The 20,101-nt window shown below is 43.8% G+C and overlaps 1 protein-coding gene across 2 annotated transcripts in view; it reads left to right on the top strand.

Moving 5' to 3' along the window:
* Positions 1 to 19,875, top strand: part of GDAP1L1 (ganglioside induced differentiation associated protein 1 like 1) — a 58,590-nt gene extending 38,715 nt beyond the window's left edge. The window contains exons 4-6 of one of the 2 annotated variants that reach the window (XM_084854013.1): positions 7,507 to 7,604; positions 9,237 to 9,351; positions 18,144 to 19,875. In XM_084854013.1, coding sequence (XP_084710139.1) covers positions 7,507 to 7,604; positions 9,237 to 9,351; positions 18,144 to 18,487 — 557 coding nt within the window. In that variant the 3' untranslated portion in view covers positions 18,488 to 19,875. The remainder of the gene's footprint in view (positions 1 to 7,506; positions 7,605 to 9,236; positions 9,352 to 18,143) is intronic. The other variant, XM_084854012.1, reaches the window with a different exon arrangement.
* The last annotated feature ends 226 nt before the right edge of the window (positions 19,876 to 20,101 follow it).

The raw sequence follows: 20,101 nt of genomic DNA, 5'->3' as shown, positions 1-20,101 counted from the left end.
AGGTTTTCTTTCTCTGCCTTTCTATATGTTCCATTACACAACCACTTGGTGGCACTGTGGTATAGAGGCACTGCGCAAATACATGGTCATAATGCCATTCAGGATATACCAGACTTTCCTTGTTAGAAAAAAAACCCTGCGATAATGTGTGCAAAGCATGGGAGAGGCCCTTGAGGATGATGACGTCTTGTAAAAGACCTACAAACTATTGTGAGTGAGGAATCAAGAGTACACAATAAAAGCCTCATGTAGAAAGGCTCCAGGTATTAAGTGTTGGTGGGCAACAGTTCTTATGGTTCTTTAAACTGGAATTGGACAGGACAGCCCTTCAAATAGAGGACAGCCTTCTGGCAGCCCTTCGAATAGAGGACTGTCCTCTGTAAAAGTGGCCACCTGGCCACCCTAGGCAAGCCAACACAAAACCAAGTCACTCTTTTTATATATAAAAGGTCTCCCACTGAAATCATTGCGACTTTAGTGTTTTTAACAATTTCTTGGGTTGGGCTGGGGCTGTCTGCTGGATGTTCTGTCTCAGGCACCACAGTGCCTTCTTGGCCCAGCCCTGATCTATCCAGATGAGGTTACAGAGGTAGGGCAGGTTGGCATCAGACTCTCGACCTACAAGCATTCATGAAACATTGACAATGCTGAATATAACTCTGCCACAAGGACGTCTCTTCAAATGCAGTTCTGCTCTGGACATTGACTTTGTCACAATAATACTGCAGGGTCTTGCACTTCAGTGACTCTGGATAACTCCGGATCTAGCTGCTCAATTTACAGCTGTAAAGATTTTTTTATATATATAAACTTGGCTTGGAATTTGAAAATCAGGCTAGGATTGCCTTTTACCTAAACATTTACATGGGGATGCCTTTCTGTACGAATGTGTCACCCTGTTTGTGTCTGGTTGCAGTTTCTCTACTCAAAGAAATGCTTATGTCACCCTGCAAAAACAGATAGTGCATCCTGAAGCCCCCAGGAATGTGGGCGTTAATGCACCATGAAGGCTAGACTGAACCTCCATGTTCAGATGCAGTATACCACTGAATACCAATTGCCAATTGCTGGGAGCAGTAAATGCCCTCCTTGTTGGCTTCCCTATTGCATTAATACCCTGCTTGTTGGCTTCCCAGAAGCATCTGGTTGGCCATTGTGGGAAACAGGATGCTGGACTAGGTGGACATTTCATCTGATCCAGCAGGGCTTTTCTCAGTGGAGGCTGGTGGCTCTGATGTCAGTGGGGCAGTGAATCTGTTCCGGGTTTCAATCAGAACCACTCAGTACTCTAAAGGAGCTAACCAAGGTCTGATGTCAGTGGGGGCAGGGGGTGAATCCACTCTGGGTTTCAGTCAGAAATTTCAGAAACTGTCCTGGGCACAACCATAAAATGGCTGCCATGGGTGGGATGGCTAGTCATGAAGGACAAGTAACCTGCTCAGAGGCATTAATAGGAAATTAACATGGCAGCAGCCAGAAGCTCCCACTTCACTGCGAAGCAATCCCAGCTGCCAGTAAGAATATATTAAAATATTTGAAAATAAAAATTGGGAGGAGTAGGGTGTCTCAGTAGGCACCAAAGAAGGTGTCTGGGGACACATTGGCACCTGTGGGCACCATATTGCCTAATCCTGGCTTAGTTACTGGCAGTAAGAATTTAAGCTAAAATATGCTGGTATTTGGGATATTTTTAGCCCCACCCCTTTCCCCTTCAGCCCCACCCACTACTGGAATGTGACACATAAAAGTTTCTCCAAAATGGAAATGGATTTTGACCTTTGGACTGAAAGTGGCAGATATTTCTCCCTCTCTCTCTCTCTCTTCCTCGGTCCAGGAATTAAGACGTTTACCTATTCTGGACAGTATGCACTCCCCTGAAAGAACAGATATGCAGTTTACGGGTACTTCTAGATTCATCTTTGTCATTAGAAGCCCAAGTGACTTCCCCAACTTAGTGCTGTTTATATGTGTTGGACTGTGATTCCCATAATTCCCAGCCAGCATGGCCAATGGCCAGGAATTATGGGAATTGCGGTCTAACACATCTGGAGGACACCAGGTTGGAGAAGGCTGGAGTAAGCTGTTGGATCCAGAATTGCATATTTTATTCCTGAAATACGTCTATTGGACTACTGAACAACAGTATTCACAGGGGCAAATGACCCTCCATGTTATCCAGTTTTGGAATCTGGGATTTCAGATTTTCCCTACAACCTTTAAGATAGTCTCTTCCCCTATATAGACCAGTTAGACTACTACAATTTTCAGGGGAGGCGTCTTTGTCCATGTCAAATCCTGCTGAGTTCCATCTGGTAGTAACATGGCAATGGGCCTTCTCTGTGGTGGCCCCCTCCCTCTAGAGACCTCCCCTCTGGGAAATGTCAAGCACTGACAATCATGTGCTTTCGGCCATTATTAAAAATGTACTTGTTTACCCTGGCTTTTCCCAACCATTAACTGTCTAGATGCTATTGTGCTTAATGTATCTATACAACTATATATATAACTATAAATAGTTGTAAACTGCTCTGGGATTTTTAAAATGGGAAGCGGTATATAAATATTCTAAAATAAATAATAAACAGCTGAAAGTAGCTGATCCTTGATAAAGGTTTGCATGCTGTCCACATCATGGCTACCTGCTTGTGGAAAGATGCTTTTTTATGTATATTCCGCACTGATGGTGAATAGATTACATGACTCATTTGCCACCATAGGAATGTGCAGTTTGGCATGTTACCACAAATCTGGGCTGGCATGCAAAACTATTAATAGGAAACCATTCAAACCGTCTCCCTGGGCAAAAAACAAATGAACAAAAGGATACCATAAGCATGGTGATTATATGACTGGTCCTCATATGTGACCAGAAGCATCTCAAGAGACTAATGGTGGGATTAAAGGATGCTTATGCCTTTAAAAATGGAGTAGAAGGGAAAATTCAGCAAATGTAGCTGGCTGCAGCACTGTGACAAAGGAACACAGAACCTGCCAAACGTCATTCCAACTCACGGTTATTAAAGACAAACATAACAAAAATTTGCCTTATACTGAGGCATCAATGTAAGCCAGTGTTGTCTCTCTCCACCACCTTTTAAGATTAGCTAGAGAGACTAATTAAGGGTGCAATCCTATGGGGATAGGAATTTGATCGCCTATCCAATGCAGGGCAGGAGAAGCACAGAGAGGATCGTTCCCTCCTCGCTTCCGCCTTGCATTTGTGGCTAGACAGCCAATTTTGGCTACACAGCCAATTTTGGCTGTCTAGCCGAGGGAAAGCGGAGCTGGGGAGGAGGCTGCCAGATGACACATAGGATGTGTTGTACTGGCATTCCCACCCCGGAACACCCCGTTTTGGCCATTCCACACTCCTCTTCCGAGCGCGGAGCATGGGGCCTTTCCGTGCTGCCTGTGAGGCAGCACGGAAGGGGGGAAGGTCAGTTCTCCGGGAACTAACCTTGGAGCGCGGGTATCGAGGTTGGTTCCCGGTAAACCACATACCCTATGGCTATCTAGTCACTGACTAGCGGCCATAGGATTGTTCCCCCCATTATGGACTATTGGAAAGGAGTTAGGATTAAAATTTCATGCCAGTGGATTACTTTACATTTGTCTAGGGCAGCATTTTCCAACCTAGCGTCCCTGGACATCCCTAGATGTTGTCATACTGCAGTTCCCATCATCTCCAGCCAGCATACAGATTCTTTAATTAAAATGATTTATTATCTCCCACTCTGATTCTGAATTGGGAAAGGATATGGTAATGGAGGCAGGCATTGCGGCCCTGGCTGAGCATTTGTTTATGTGGCTACTAGGTGTGAACATTTACAAGGTAGAATTTGCAATTAATAAACATCAGTTCTGCAAATTCTGTCTGGTATATACAAGGCAAATGGAGGGGAGGCAGGGGAAGAGATAAGTCAAGAAAGCCCAGTTTAGACTATTGATTTGCTGCAGGTAAAGTTTTAGCTAGTCAGCTGGATATGCAATAGAAAACATTCAGGAAAAGTTTTTAAAACAATGCTCTTGCGGAGACCTCCGCTAGCAATCTGGGACAGGAAATGAAAAACAGAAAATAATTCTAAACCTTAAAAGATGCAGTAAATGGAGGTCATGTTCTGATATACACTTTGCCTGCTGCAGTGATGCTCATGCTCATGCACATGCGCGCACACACACACATGCACACGTTCATTATACCTATTGAACGCCCAAAAATGACCATAGTTTTATAGATTACAAATGGGACCCACAACAAAATGTTGCAGTGCGATGTGCTCCTGTTCAGGATTCCAGCAAGCCAACCATGCTGGAATCTCAAGGCTATACCATTCTATCTCCCACCCCCAAGGTGCATGCTTAGTCCTCATTGAGTTGTTTTGAGTCATTCCCCGCCCCCTATTTCTTTTTTTTCCTGTAAAGATTTTGTTATACTTCTGCAAACATTGGGTTTCCCCCCAAGCCTGTTGATACCTTCCTCTTGTTTGTCAATGGTGCTCTTTTGACTATATTAGGATCCACACTAAAAGAATGAGTTTGCTGTTAGTATATAGGATACTTTCAGACTCAGCTGTGTTCACACCTCTTTATCAAAGTGGAAATTTATGGACATTACCTACCAAAGGTGAACTGGGATGCCTTTTGACAGGAACCAGAAACTCACCTGCTTCTTGGGTCCATCCCCTCAACAGCCATTATAGCCATAGTCTTTACCATCAGTACCCCAAACTGATCACCTGTAACCCACCAGAATGCTATCAACTTGCACAAAGACATCAGCATTTATATATCAAGTTTACTTTAAACCAGAGGAGTTACAAATATTGCTTTAAGATTTTCTTTTACTTCCTGGTTTATGATGATAAAGCCAAGTCTATAATTCTGTCAAGTGTAAGGGCGGATCTTTTAGTTTCCCCTGGCAATGATGTCTACTTTTAGGCCTAGCGTCACCTCTGTGTGTGGAATTCCTTATGCCCTGGTGCTAGATTCAGTAACTGATCAAATCATCAAGATTTCCTACCCTGGATTCCAAAACAGTTTAGCAATGTTACTCATGTAGCCTCAAGTTTTAAATGACACTGAAGATACCATCCCTAAATATGGTACAATCATTTTCTCTTTTTGAAAAATGTTCCTAATGAAAAACCCTTCCTCTTAACCATGCAAGTTGCAAGTCTAGATTGGAAAATAGCTGTGTCCTCTGGCCTTACTCATCCAATCGAGTTCATCATGCAGGAAAAGCCCAAAAAATAACAGGGTTGCTTTAGAGTCCTTAATCACTTTGGCTGTGTTGAGAATAAGGGGCCAATAAGAGGCTGATTTATTTCCCAGCCGATGGCTTTGCTGAGCCAATGATGCTGTGATAATTAAAAATGATTGCTTAAGGGAGGTGCGATGTCACGACAGGAGAACAATGAATACTGGCCATTATTGGCCTAGTTTATTCATGGTTTGGCCTGAAGAAAAGATTCCTGCAAATGTGTTTGTTCAACACTGGGACGTTTCCTTAGTCTAGAACTGGGCACTGTCATACATGCATTGGTAAAATACATGTGTTTCCTTACTGGAGCAAGCAGCCAAGATCATGCGATTCTAGTCCTTAGAATCGATTCTAGTTCTAGTCCTTGCACTGGCTCCCTGTGGTTTTCTGGGCACACTTCAAGATGCTGGTTATCACCTGTAAAGCCTTTAATGGGCTGGGCCTAGCATGTCTCCAGGAGCCTCTTACCCCAGACACCAGATGTTGCCCTATACATTTCCAGTTGTAGAAATTGGAAATGCGACCACGGCCCATTCCACTCCCTCCCTGGACCTGTTGTCCATCCTATTCCCTCACCTGCTGTCTTGAACATCTCAAAACATGTTCACCACAGTACCTGAGGGAGGATGGATGACAGGACCTGGACGATAATGTGGGAGGAGCCATGGCTGCCTTTTCCTTCCATTTCAGCAGGAGACAATAATGGACAGTATCCACTATCTGAGGTAAGAGGTGGTAACTTCATGTGAGCAGGGATATAGCAGAGAGGGGGAATCTCTTGCCTATAGGCCGAATTCAGCCCACCAAGCTGCCCCAAATGGCCTGTGGAGGTCTCGAGTGAGGCCTTGCCGCCTTCCCCCTCAGAGAAGGGAGAGGGGGTGGAAGCAACTGAGGTGCAGTCTGCAGGGGCTTCACTACTCCCTTACATTTCCCAGTCAAAGTGCCAGCAATGGGGTTGGGGTATGGCCCCGATGCACTTGACTGGAGCCAGTTTGGCCCTCAGGCCAAAAGAGGTCCCCCACCTCTGCCACAGAGCATCATAGATGTGGAAGGTCATCTAGTCCAACCCCCTGCCAGTGCAGGAAACCCACTACTGCAGCATCAGAGTTTGCCATCCAGCCTCTGCATAAAAACCTCTAATGAAAAAGAGTCCACCACCTTCTGAGGCAATCTCACTGTGGAACAGCTCCAAGATGTGTTCATTATGAATCTACAGAGGAGGTGAGGCATTCTGACCCAGCTCTACAGAAAGTTCAGTTAGCAGGGATGAAGGTATGGCTAGGTCTTTCTTAGTTGTGGGGCACCTGCCCTCTGGAAATCTCTCCCTAGATAAGTTTTTAAGGCCTCAGTAAAACTGTGGTTCAGAGACTCTCCTGAAGCATTTTTATTCCTGAAAATAAATGTTTTACTTTGTTTTCTGAAGGGCTGCAGGCTTGGGCTGAGGCTGCCTCTTGAGGAAGTATGTACCATAAGGATAAGGTCTCAAATGCTTATTTATTGCATTTCTATTCCACCCAATAGCCAAAGCTCTCTTATATCCAGCTGGTAACTGTGCCCTTTGCAGTACTGTTCACTCTAACTAACAGCAGCTATGCAAGATCACAGATGAAGCTCTCTTCCAGATGACACCTGCTAGTTGAGATCTTTAACTGGACTGGACTGCCTACATCAGGGGTGGGCATCCTGCTGCCCTAAGGATCTTGGCCTAATTTCATGCCACCCTTGATTTTTAGACCCTTGGCAAGAGTGATCTGTCCTTTTCCTGGCAGCCTGCTGGGCAGGGAGAAAAAGAGAAAGAGAAGGTGGTGGCACAAAGAGAAAAGGGTTGGCCCTACCCACATTCACTTGAGCCACCCCCCCGCCCCCCGGCTTTGGCCTCATTCACTGACAGCACATGACATTAGGCAGATTACGAATTCAGCCCTCAACAGAAAAACGTTTCCTCACCCCTCCATGCAAAACATATGGCCTACCACTGTCTGTGACCCCTTTCAAAGGTCCAGCCAAAGATATGGACTGATAACGACGCTATGGACTTTAAAGAGAGGATCTACCCCTCTCCTGTCTTTTTAGCTTGTCCAGTTTTGCTGCTGATTTCATGGTGTGTTTAATTCAAGTAAGTATGGCTAACGCTTGGAAGGGTAAGACACTTTTAGGCATCTCTGGGAAAGACAGCGATCTGTCTGCTGAGACCGAAGATGTGCTAGAGATCTTACCCTAACCCATGCTCTTTCCATCTTTCACAGGACACTTAGTCAACGCCAGCACAGACCTGATGAAATTAGACCATGAAGAGGAGCCACAACTAAAAGAGCCATACCTTTCCAAACAGAAGAAGCTCATGGTGAGAGACTCGTGGCAGCACGAGTGGCATCGTTGCAGTAGGGGAGGAAATGAGGATTGATCTCACGCAATGTGGCTTTATCAGGACCCCAAGTGCCCCAGAGGACTTGGATGGATATTGATACCAGAGATGGTGATAGTCGTTCAGCGGAAACAGTTGTGCTGGACCTGACCGCTACAGCAGGCCAAGGTTTTGTCAGGAGCGCCCTTGCTGCCTTCTGAAATCCTCAAGTAGCCAGAATCAACATGCAGATGATAGGGCTCTTTTCCAAGGCTTTATTTCCATTCAACCTAATGACGCTTACAGATGCTAATTGCATGAGCCTAATGAGGGAAACTTTAGAGAGCTGCCTACCAGAGGTTTCTAGCCTTAGTGAAATCAGGTGATCTCCGTTTGGAGGACAGAGGCGGGAAACCTCTGGATTTAAGGGCTAGGAGATGAAAGTCCGCCCCTTTCCCGTGGGGCATCAGGGTGCAGCTGTTGACGTCGCACCAAGCGGGCTGAGCACCTCCTCTCAGCGCTCTCCTTCTCCCGCTGGTCCCTTCACCAGCACCTAGCATCCCAAAGCTCCAATTGTCCCTCCCCCTGCCTGCCAGGGTCGCTACCACTCTCATGAATGTGAGCAGAGAGGGACTCTCCCTCCGGGAGCACCTCTGAACAGCATGCGGGTTCCTCTCCCACAGTTTCTATCTCTTCCTCAGAATCGGAACTGCTTTGGGGCTCTATGGGCTCCGATCCAACCCTGACAGGTTTCCCAAATGGGGAAACCATCAGCTGCTCTGGTTCGCCGCCCCTGTGAATATACCCATTACCCATGGCCTGCCATTTTGCAGCCATGGTGCTTTGCCCTTCCTACTCCAACTCCTAATAAGTTCATCCAAACTGCCCCGTGGGAAGGATCGGGTGGAGCAGGGAAAGGAGCTCCCTGGAACTGCCCAGGGGAGGATGAAATTAAGCAGGCAGCTGCATTTTTTAATTTATGATATTTGTAATACACTTAAGAACCTACAATGGAATTAACACAACTGATTAATTAACACAATTAATTAACACAATTAATCAATGAATTGTGCATGGCTCCAGGTTGAATTTTCCTACGGGTCAATGGCCCTTGATAGAAAAAATGTTCCCCACCCCTGTCCTAGAGAAAATCTTGGTTGGTCTAGTAGGAACTCAGCTGAACTGGGTGGAGTGACCAAATGCAAAGCTGTCCGGGGCCTCCTATACTGTTAACAGTTGTGACAAAAAGGAAGGTTTGCTAGGTGCAGTTTGTCATGCAGGAGTAGGAAAAGCGCACCTGCTGAAATTCCCACTTCAACAGAACTCTTACAAGGTGCAGGAGTCTTGTCCTCCTCTGCATCTGGTTATCCTACAGCTGGGATAAATCTTGGCAAAGATTGGGAGTGAATTTTTTAATCCATACATCCCTGAATATCTTGTCTGCTGAGCACCTCTCCTCATTACAGAATAACCAAAATAATGATGAGTCACTTGTGTTAAGAACCCCCCCACACACACATGCATGCGCGCGCATGCGCAACATTCTAATTGTTGGTTTGTAAGGAAGTTCTTTGCAGAGCCCAGATTGTTCTCATTTGATTTTAGTATAAAGCTTTCATTGCTTTTGTTTAGGCCAAGATCCTGGAGCATGACAATGTGAACTACTTGAAGAAAATCCTGGGTGAGCTGGGAATGGTGCTAGATCAAATTGAGGCTGAACTGGAGAAGAGAAAAATTGAATATCAAGGTATGCGTCACGCTGATGTGGAAATTATTTTCTAGGTCTGCTAAGCGAGGCTGCCAAGGAGCAAGCCTTGTACGGAGGAGTCCATAGTCTTGAAATATAGGCCTATGTTTAGGCAAATATCATTCCAGATCCTCTCTCAGGGGGCACTACCTGTATCTTCAAATGCTCCCAAGCACCAGGAGTGGATGCAGCCACTGCAACTTTCATCCTGTTCTTCCACTGGGCTTTTCACCCTCCCTCCTCCCCTGGCTGGGGCAAAATTAGAGTCCTGCACACTGAAGATTTGCCACACTACTTATTATTCTATGCTGTCTACATTGTACCTAAAATTACTTCCTTTGAAAGATGTTACATGACAAAAACATCCATTTACTAACTTAGTTCCTAAATATACTATAATAATATAATTTGAGAACGTTGCAAATACACATTTTTCCCAACACAAGCTGTAGCACTACTTTTTTTTAATCATATCAAAAGTACAGTGCTGATTCTCGGATCATGGAAATACTTATTCCTTTTCTAAAAAAAAATTATCATCCTTACAATTGAATTCTAAATTATCATGAGGTAGACAACTTGCCAAAACTGTGGTCTTCCATTGATTTTGATATTTGTATACCTAAACATGATGATGATTTCATGTGTGCAGAACTGTTGCTTCCTTCCGTTGTTTGAAGATCGTTGGCTGCAATAGAATCCTTGCAGCTCCCTTTGTGCCTTCAAAATGTCCTGAATCTAAATCCTGATTTCTGGCAAATGGAGGCAGACCTTTCAAGGACAGTAAAGTTGCATTGAGTGAGCACATTTTTTTTTATCCAACAAAAGTCTTTGAAGTATCTTCCCTATTACAAGTCCACTTTCCCTTTTATCTACCCAGCTGGCAGTCGCTGTGTTTCACCATTTTTGAGTGTCCAGCTGTGACACAGGTTTGACTATGTATTTGTGCCAAGAAATATGCTGGACACGTTTTATAAAGAGAGACAGACAGACAGACAGACTAATGAGTATGCCTTTTAAGCCTCCTTCTACTGAGTACAGCTCACACGAGACTAATGCTCTCATTGAGGGTCCTCTAGCTATTCCCAGATGCACTTTGCTGCCCAGTAGCTGTTCATGTCCTGCTTCATCCCATCATACTCAGTGAACCAATTGAGGGTGCATGTGCAGAGAGAAAGCAGATTCCTGTACATATGAACACCCGAACTAATGGGCCACGCTAACACTTGCAACCCCTACCAGACAGCTGGAACCTTGCCAATTTCATCACATTTGATTCTCATTGGTATCAATGTGAAAAGTTAGTCATGACTAAGTCCCACTGATTTCAATGGGAGTGAAGTTCAACTACTTTGACCTGGTAGTCCAACCCAGTGATTTATCCAGCCAGAAGTTTACAGTACCACTTACAATGTAAAGGGTCGTTAGTGGTTATTTACTCAGGGTATAACACTAAGGGCTCCATCACACGGGCAGAGACATCCACATCAATATTGGGGCTTTCTCCATCCGGTTTCATTGTGGGATTAGAGCAGGCTCCTTTACACAGTTGTTTCAATCTCATTATATTCTGAGATTCTCATTATATTCTGAGAGAAATATACCTTTGACAATCTCATTATATTCTGAGAGAAATATACCTTTTCACAGGGTGGCTACTTTTCTGCAAAAAGCCATTACATGCACTGGGGGCATTGCAACATTTCCTCCCTGGTTCCTGCCCATTTCCCTCCCCTCACAAGTTACTGGTGGTTTGGTTGTGATTGACACACAATGCAGGTAGACAGCAGCCTCCACCGAACTGCCCAGACCCCACCCCTGCAGGCACTGGCTTCCTGGCAAACTGCTGGAATGCCAGCATGCTGGCCACTCCGTGTTGTGGAGTGAGCAGCTGAAATGCACTGCATTTAGTCACGGCAAGCCAGTGTGGCAGCAAGCCAGCAGGTCAGCATACCAACATGCCCACCACCCCGACATCTTTGTCGTTGTCATCATCACCGTGCCCCCAAAAAACCAAAACAGCTGCCCACAGCTGGACACACACAGCGGTTTCTTCGCACTATGGGAGAAATACACGGGGAAGTCATGGCGCTCCTATTGCACAGGCTGAAAAAAAAATGCATTTTTTCCATTTGGGGATAACATGGGATAAACAGGGGGAAATGGCGGGAAAATCACTAGAGGATTACAATGTTGTGTAATGGACCCGCAAACTTCTGTGAGTGACCAATCATGAATGTGCGATAAATTGCAGGTGTAGAGATGCCCTAACATGTGGTTGTTCTAATTTAATTGTATGTTAGGATGCTTGCACGCCTCACTCCTAACAGTGATAGTAGTGGGGAACCAGGAAATACCTCAAGAAATAGGTACTTCTCGTTGATGGGATTTAGAGTGATCATCACTGTTTTGACACAATGATAGTTCTGCACCCTGTGCTCATCCTAATAGTTCATGTGGACTAGCAGCCATTCAACCAGAGATTGCCCCCAGTGTGTGATTATAGGTGACCTCCACTCTATTTATAATACCACATCATACACGGATCTCATTCAAGGATGGGCAACCTTTTGGGGTGGGGCCATATTGACCCTGTGGAATTTTTCTGGGGCTGCACAAATTGAGGGGGCTGCTGGTGACTTGGGCTGCAATGGGTAGGGCCAGGACACCACATTAATTCACACATACACACACATACATCCATTCAGGAACTCGACTGCTTGGAGGGGCAAGTGAAAGCCTCCCCCTGCCCCTCAGCAATCCTGATCCAGATCACTGTTTCCCCACTTGAAACAGCAGTCTTAACAAGGATCTGGGGCGGGGGGAGATTTAACTCTCTCCCTTCCCAGTACTTCTGATACGGATCACTGTATACCGCCAGCTTCAGGGGAATAGCAGGTGGGACTCCCCGGGGCTTTATAGTCTGGCAGGGTTGAGAGAGCAAGTGGTCCGCCTTGTCCTGCAAAGGCTTGTCCTGTTTACTTCTGAGTCATCATGCAGACTTGCCCTGCTTACTTGTGAGTAAACATGATGCTCATGCTTACTTCTGAGTAGAATTCTATTTGAAAGTTGCTGCTGACTGATTCAGTCCTGCTTCCCTCTGGGCCTTGTCCTGCAGAGGCTTCTCCTGCTTCTGTTTTTTTTAATTTAAACTACTTATATATCGCTTGATAGTCTCTAAATGGTTTACATAAACATATATATAATGCAATATAAATTAATAAGTACATTAAAACCATTTCAACAAAAACAGTAAAACAGAGCACTGTGATTACAAGTCAGAGAAAGTCTGAGTAAATAGATACGTCTTAAGAGCTTGCCAAGGTAGTGTCAGTAAACAAGCTGAGGCTTGCCCTGCTTACTTGTGAGTAGACATGCTGTTCATGCTTACTTCTGAGTAGACATGCTTCCTACTATAAATTGAAATGGGGGTTTTGGATCTTTCATCCCACTGTTGGGTTGGATTTTCCACCCACTTTTTTGTGTGGCCCCCGCACACCACGGGAATGCGGCCCTGAGAAGAGCCTCGGGTTGAAAAAGATTCTCCACCCCTGGCCTAAACCCTGCATCCTGTCCACATCCTCAGGCCACTTCTTGTTTTAAATCTGTCACTAGAGGCCCAAGTGGCACCTTTGGCCATGCTTGGATTGGGATAGCCTGGTCTCAGTAACTCATGCTCTTGTAACATCCTGCACAGATTACTGCAATGTGCTCTACACGCAGCCACCCTTGAAGTTGGCCCAGAAGCTGCAGCATGCTGCAGCCCAGCAATTGGTGGGAGCAGCAAGAAGGGATCATATCACCCCAATCCTGAAAGCATTGCATTTGCTGCCAGAGAGCTTCAGAGCCCAATTCACAGTCTCCCGACTGGCGTGTAAAGCTTTAAACCACTTTTGGGCCCAAGTACTTTAGGGAATGCCTCCCCTATTATGAGCCATCCCATGCCGTACAATCAGCAGGGGATACCTTGCTCATTGTTTCGCCAATAGCAGAGACTAGGAAGGTAGTGACATGAGCCAGGGCATTGCCTGTGGTGGCATTTATGGAATTCTCTCCCAGGTGATATTAGGTTTGCTCCCACAGTCGAATTGTTCAAACAAATATCAAAGACGTTTTAATTTGGTCCGACTTTTGGACTCTCATGTAAAGTTGTTTAGATGTGATCATAGTGAGAGTTTATCGCTACTGGTTTTATCATATCGTATTGTTATTTTAAAGATGTTTATATTTTTACTTTTATATTTTTGCTTTGGCATTTTGTGCTAGCCGCCCTGTCTTCCAGAACTGCGAGACGGGCAGGACACAAAAATACTGAATATAAATAAACATACATGCATATGGAGGGCCTTCCCTGTTTTAGCGTGCATGTGTGGGACACTTCTTTTGTATGCAATGTAGCCACTGAGGCTGCAATATGAAGTAAAAGACAAGCAAGAGAGACGAAGGGAGAGGCTTAATCCTTCCTCCTTGCACAATTTCTTTCTGCTGAAAATCCACGTGCGCCCCCCCCTCCCAGCTGCTTTTACCCCCACTAGGGAAAAGATATGGATAGTTCTGCCCTTAGAGAATTTGCAAATGTATATGAACCAAATATCTATATCTATATCTATATATCTGCTCATGCAGCAGGGAACTCTCTCATAGGAGAGACATCCCAAAAGAGACAGTGGCTATTCAAGATTACAAACACAACATTTCTAATAACTGCACCTGTCAATGTATTCGAGGTTTGGCCTGCGCAAGGGCTTTCTATGTGGTTTTGGAAGTCATCTGGGCTTGTACAGCTTGAACCACTTCTATTTTCTCACAGTGATATGCTTGAAAAATTCCTACCAGGCTTGGGTGAGCTACATGCAGAAGTGCCAAGTGCGCAGACATCACAGTGACAGGCAGCGAGTGCAATATGCTGCAATGTAGGAGGCAGAGAGAGAGAGAGAGAGAGAAGGAGAATATAAATAATGGTCTCAAATGCTATTTTGGGGTATATTTTCTGCACAAAATGTATGCACAAGAGAATGGATAACTTGCTCGAAAATCTATGTGATGAAGATCATGGGTTATATTATTATACTTTGGAACGCTCCTTATAATTGCATGCAGGATTGTGTCTTGTTCTGTGGAACCATAGAAAAGCTGCAGAGTGTGTTATTCCTGAGAAATGGGACTACTTTTTAAAACAACCTGACAAGTTTGTGCTTGCAACAACATGCTATGTTATCAATGCCTAATGAAATCTCAGAAGCTGAACTAAGTTTCCTGCCCTTTTGGCTTGCTGCCAATTCCCTGTGGAGAAGGTGGGATTTCATGCCCTGTCAAGCTCCTTCCACAGACTAGCAGAATCAGTTATACAAAACAGCAGTAATTACAGAATAAATCACGCAATATAAGAAACAATGCAAATGTGTATAATCTGTTCTACACAGTTGAGTGTGTGTGTGTGTGTGTGTGTGTGTGTGTATGATATCTTCCTCGTGCTAGGGATGTTGGAGAAATCCGCCACGGAACCAAACGAGTTTGGATTATTATGAATCCGACCCACGGATTCCACAATGGACTGGCTTTTCCCTGTCGGGCAGATTCTACGGACTTGCAGACCGTTTTTTTTTTATTTTCCAGAATTTTATGCAAATGTTGTCATAGAAAAATACGCATTTTTTTTAAAGTCTCAAAATGTGCATTTCCCACTTGGGCTAAAGTGTGAAAAGACACATTTTAGGGGAATTTGTGCATTTGGGGGAAATGTGTGCATTTTTGCATTTTGTGCAAATTTGCGCAAATGTGAGTTTGAGTAAATTTGGAAACTTAAAAAAAATTCTGATTGTTGGACAAGAGAACAAAAGGCACCTGACAATCCACAAAACACAGATGGAACGGATTTTACACAATCCGTACATCCCTATCTCATGCTCATCCATTTTTCTTTTTTTAAATAAAAGGTTAACTAACTGGCAAGAGACACACACACACAAAGCAAAAAACTCAATGCAAGCTGTTATCATCATTTAAGTAAAAAAAATCATAAATTGAAACAGGAGTGCTCACAGTTGGGAAAAATATCTCAATATTTTTCATAATTTAAGGGGAAGTGGGGATCTGGCAATACAGATATACAACACAAGGCAGGGGAGCAGGATCCAAAAATTCAGTCAAGCAGAGAGACTAGCCCTAATATGCAGCTCAGAGTCAGGAAGTGGGGAGTCTGTGTATCACGTGACGACTCAGCCTGCTTCTCCTTGGGAGTAGAGTCAGACAAGTCCCTCCCATACAGTCAGCTCCACTGTGCAGGCAATGGGCTGTTTTCTTCTAGTCTAAGAGTCTTTGCCTTTGCCTGGGGAAGGAGAAAGGGGAAAAAATGAATTGACAACCAATAGAAAGCCAGTATTCTAGCTTAAAAGCTTGGGCTGGAAGAGAAGAACCCAATAAACTCACCAGCACAGCAGGGATGGTGACTTGGTGTTTGTTTAGCACAGCCTTCCCCAATATGGTGCCCTCTAGATGTTTTGGACTTTAACCGCCATCAGCCCCATCCAGAATGGCCAATAGTCAGGAATGATGGGAGTTCTAGTCCAAAACTTCTAGAGGCCATCAGGATGGGGAAGGCTGGTTTAACTCCATTCTAAAGAAAGATGAAGCAATCTGACTCGCTCTGCAGCCTCCCCTCCCTGTTAAGTAACTGCAGGTGTGGCTTTGATCTGAAGATTAGTTTGGAAAACCTAAACAAGGGGTTGCAGTTGTTTTTCATTGTATCTCACCACCACCACTTTTGGTTAGGGAAGGCTCCAACCTTCAGCCCATCACGGTATAGCTGCCCGTGGATGCCACCAAAGTTTTCACAATGGATGACTTCACAGTTTTTGAAGCCTGCCACAGATGTTGCAGCCATGGGTTGTTCAGTCACTTTGTTGTTGTTCAGTCGTTCAGTCGTGTCCGACTCTTTGTGACCCCATGGACCATAGCACGCCAGGCCTTCCTGTCCTGCGCTCTCTCCCGGAGCGTGCTCAAGTTCATATTCATTGCATCGGTGATGCTATCTAGCCATCTCATCCTCTGCCGTCCCCTTCTCCTTTTGCCTTCAGTCTTTCCCAGCATCAGGGTCTTTTCCAGGGAGTTTTCTCTTCGCATTAGGTGGCCAAAATATTGGAGCTTCACCTTCATTATCTGTCCTTCCAATGAGCACTCAGGGTTGATTTCCTTTAGGATGGACTGATTTGACCTCCTTGCAGTCCAGGGGACTCGTAGGAGTCTTCTCCAACACCACAGTTCGAAAGCATCAATTCTTCGGCGCTCAGCCTTCCTTATAGTCCAGCTCTCACATCCATACATTACTACTGGGAAAACCATAGCTTTGATTAGATGGACCTTTGTCGGCAAGGTGATGTCTCTGCTTCTTACTATGCTGTCTAGGTTGGCCATAGCTTTCCTCCCAAGGAGCAAGCGTCTTTTAATTTCATGGCTACAGTCACCGTCTGCGGTGATCTTGGAGCCCAAGAAAGTAAAATCTGTCACTGCTTCCATTTCTTCCCCTTCTATATGCCAGGAAGTGATGGGGCCAGATGCCATGATCTTAGTTTTTTTAATGTTGAGTTTCAAACCAGCTTTTGCACTCTCCTCTTTCACCCTCAACAAGAGGCTGTTGAGATCCTCTTCGCTTTCTGCCATTAGGGTGGTATCGTCTGCATATCGGAGGTTGTTGATAATTCTCCCAGCAATCTTAATTCCGACCTCTGATTCATCCAACCCGGCATTTCTCATGATGTACTCTGCATATAAGTTAAATAAGCAGGGTGACAATATGCAGCCTTGTCGTACTCCTTTCCCAATTTTGAACCACTCGGTTGTTCCATGTCTGGTTCTTACTGTTGCTTCTTGACCCTCGTACAGGTTTCTCAGGAGACAGGTAAGGTGGTCTGGTACTCCCATCACTTTAAGAATTTGCCACAGTTTGTTGTGATCCACACAATCAAAGGCTTTAGCGTAGTCAATGAAGCAGAAATAGACGTTTTTCTGGAATTCTCTTGCTTTCTCCATGATGCAGCGAATGTTGGCGATTTGATCTCTAGTTCCTCTGCCTCTTCTAAACCCAGCTTGTACTTCCGGTAGTTCTCGGTCTGTCAAATTCTGCTGAAATCAGCAGGGGAAGAGGCCATGCAGCAGGAAAGGGAAATCTTACCATATCTTTTTCTTCTTATTCTAGCATCAGCTAAGGTTGTTTTCACACTGAGATGCTACATTGGTCTCAAGTGATACATTGATTCATTCATATATTGATGAATTCTAATTAACGTTTAAAATCGTCCTCCCACACATATACAATTTATCAGTGGATCTGTGACTGAAGCATGGACTTTCTCCTTCCTTCTGCTAGATTTGGTGAAATACAAGGATTTGGTAGTATAGAGTTAGCAAAGTACATAAATTGCCAAGCCTAGCAACAGTGACCAGGTTACCACCATTGTGTCCTATTACTAGAGGACTATTTAATCAACCCCAAATGGAAGTCAGTTGATGACCAAGTAATCAACCTCAAACAGAAGACAATTAAGGATCAACTCTGAGCTCTGTATCAGTTCCCAAGTTTCGAAATGAGATGTGACTTTATTATTATTATATATATTTATATAATATCCTGCCTTTTATATCCTGCCTTTTCCCCAATACTGAAGGCGGCTTTACAACATTAAAACTTATACAGTTAAAACCTATAAATAGAAATATAAATAGAAGTGTACAAAAGTTAAAAATATAATTAAATATTTTTAATATATTGTTTCTATTGTGGCTTTGTTCTTCAGGACAGAAGTGTGAACTCTGGCTTTGTGGGTGTGTATTCACCCTGGCTGACATCTTGCTGGGAGCCACATTGCACCGCCTCAAGTTTCTAGGACTTTCTAAGAAATACTGGGAAGATGGCAGCAGACCCAACCTACAGAACTTCTTTGAAAGGATACAAAAACGCTTTGCCTTCAGGAAAGTTTTGGGAGACATACACACCACCCTCCTCTCCGCAGTGGTACCTAATGCCTTCAGGCTGGTCAAACGGAAACCTCCATCCTTTTTCGGAGCCTCCTTCCTCATGGGATCTCTAGGAGGGATGGGGTATTTTGCTTATTGGTATCTAAAGAAAAAATACATCTAATGCTGGCTGTTCTGGTGCTTAGTTTGGTGTCTCTGTGCTGTGTGAAAACCATGATGAATCTTCAGTAACTGTAATGAAATTTGAAACCAATATGAATATACTGTTAATGTAACATTCCATAGTCTAGAAGTAGAAAATGTATACTGCAAGGAAGCGAATCAACGGAAATATTCAACTTGTACAATGCCTTTTTTTAGGTTTAAGTATGATAAAACTGTAAACAGTGGGTGCGTTTGATGCTTTACAAAACCACTGTAGAGCAAAACGTCCCTCTAGCACAGGCAAACACCATGAGAAGAGAGATGGCAACCCCAGCAACACAAAATTGAAAGGTGGGGTTCTCTTCTGTACCTGTACATTTCTTCCAATGTTTGTTAGCCACATAGCACATTTTTTCACGGGTGCAAATAGGAGATACTTCTCTCCAAAGAGCTGTTGTGGTGTTGTGATGATGAGAGAGAAGCTTAAAAAAATAACAACACAGAAATAGAATGGGCACAGTCAGTTAGACCACAGTAGTTTGTGAAGTTCTAGCTTAAGGTAGAAATGAGTCATTTGTGTGTCTCTCTCTTTGTATCATTATTTCCACCGGATCAAGTATTTTTATTGACCTGCGCTTAGAATGTATCCACTTTCTACTTCAATTTTTTTTAATTTTTTAATTGTATCTTATAGCTAACAGCAGATGGTTTTTTCTGATTGTAACCTTGATTTCATAGATGCATTTCTGTCTTACTGAGGTGTTTGCCTCAAGCTTCTTTCATGAATTTGCCAAGCATTGTTCACCAGTGGAGCCTTTCTGGACTCTTAACAACATCATTATTTTCATGAGTTTCAAGCCATTTCCAAAGGATTTCTTTTTCGTTTGTTTTGGGGTTTTCGCCTCCTCTTCCTTGGTTTTTTTTTTTTCTTTTTCACTTTCTCATTGTGTATTTTTCTTAGAAATACTTTGCACAGAAAATCACGTTTCTTATTTTCTTGTGCCTTTTGCATGTTGGAAAGAGTAACAAGCATCACTGCTACTCATGCTTTAAAGACTTCTGAGAACCTAAATAAACCATAAGGAGTAACGGCTTTACCTTTCTAAATGTGTTTAGCATCAGTTGATTCATTTCCAAAAGTAAATTGTGTGTTCATAGACACACATACCTTTTCTCACTTTAACACAATTAGGGGTTGGCTGAGTCATGACTAAATCCAGGCACAAGAATTAATAACAAAGACTGAGATGGCTCTGAGTACATGCAGAGTGCTTGTCTCTCTTAAGCAGCCATCATATGTTTGATAGATGAGAGAGGAACTCAGTCAAGGATGTGATTCTGAGGCAGGCTGAGACCCAAGCACCTCTCATTCTAGAAAGTTACCACATTAAAGGATTTATCACATGGAAGTTTATTTTGTTTATTGAAAAATATTTATATACTGCTTCCCATTTTAAAAATCCCAAAGCTGTTTACAAAAAATTATAAAACAATACATTAGTATAAAAGCAAAAGCATTTAGACAAGTTAATGGTTGGGAAAAGCCAGGGCAAGCAAGTATGTTTTTAATAATGGTCAAAAGCATATGAGTGTGGGTGCCTGACATATCGTAGAGGGGAAGCCATTCTAGATG

The sequence above is a fragment of the Heloderma suspectum genome, chromosome 4 (genome assembly GCF_057233095.1).
Source record: "Heloderma suspectum isolate Gila_16-S chromosome 4, 16-S_ref, whole genome shotgun sequence".
NCBI lineage: Eukaryota > Metazoa > Chordata > Lepidosauria > Squamata > Helodermatidae > Heloderma > Heloderma suspectum.
Note: the sequence above shows the minus strand (reverse complement) of the source record. Positions and strands in the feature narration are given on the sequence as shown.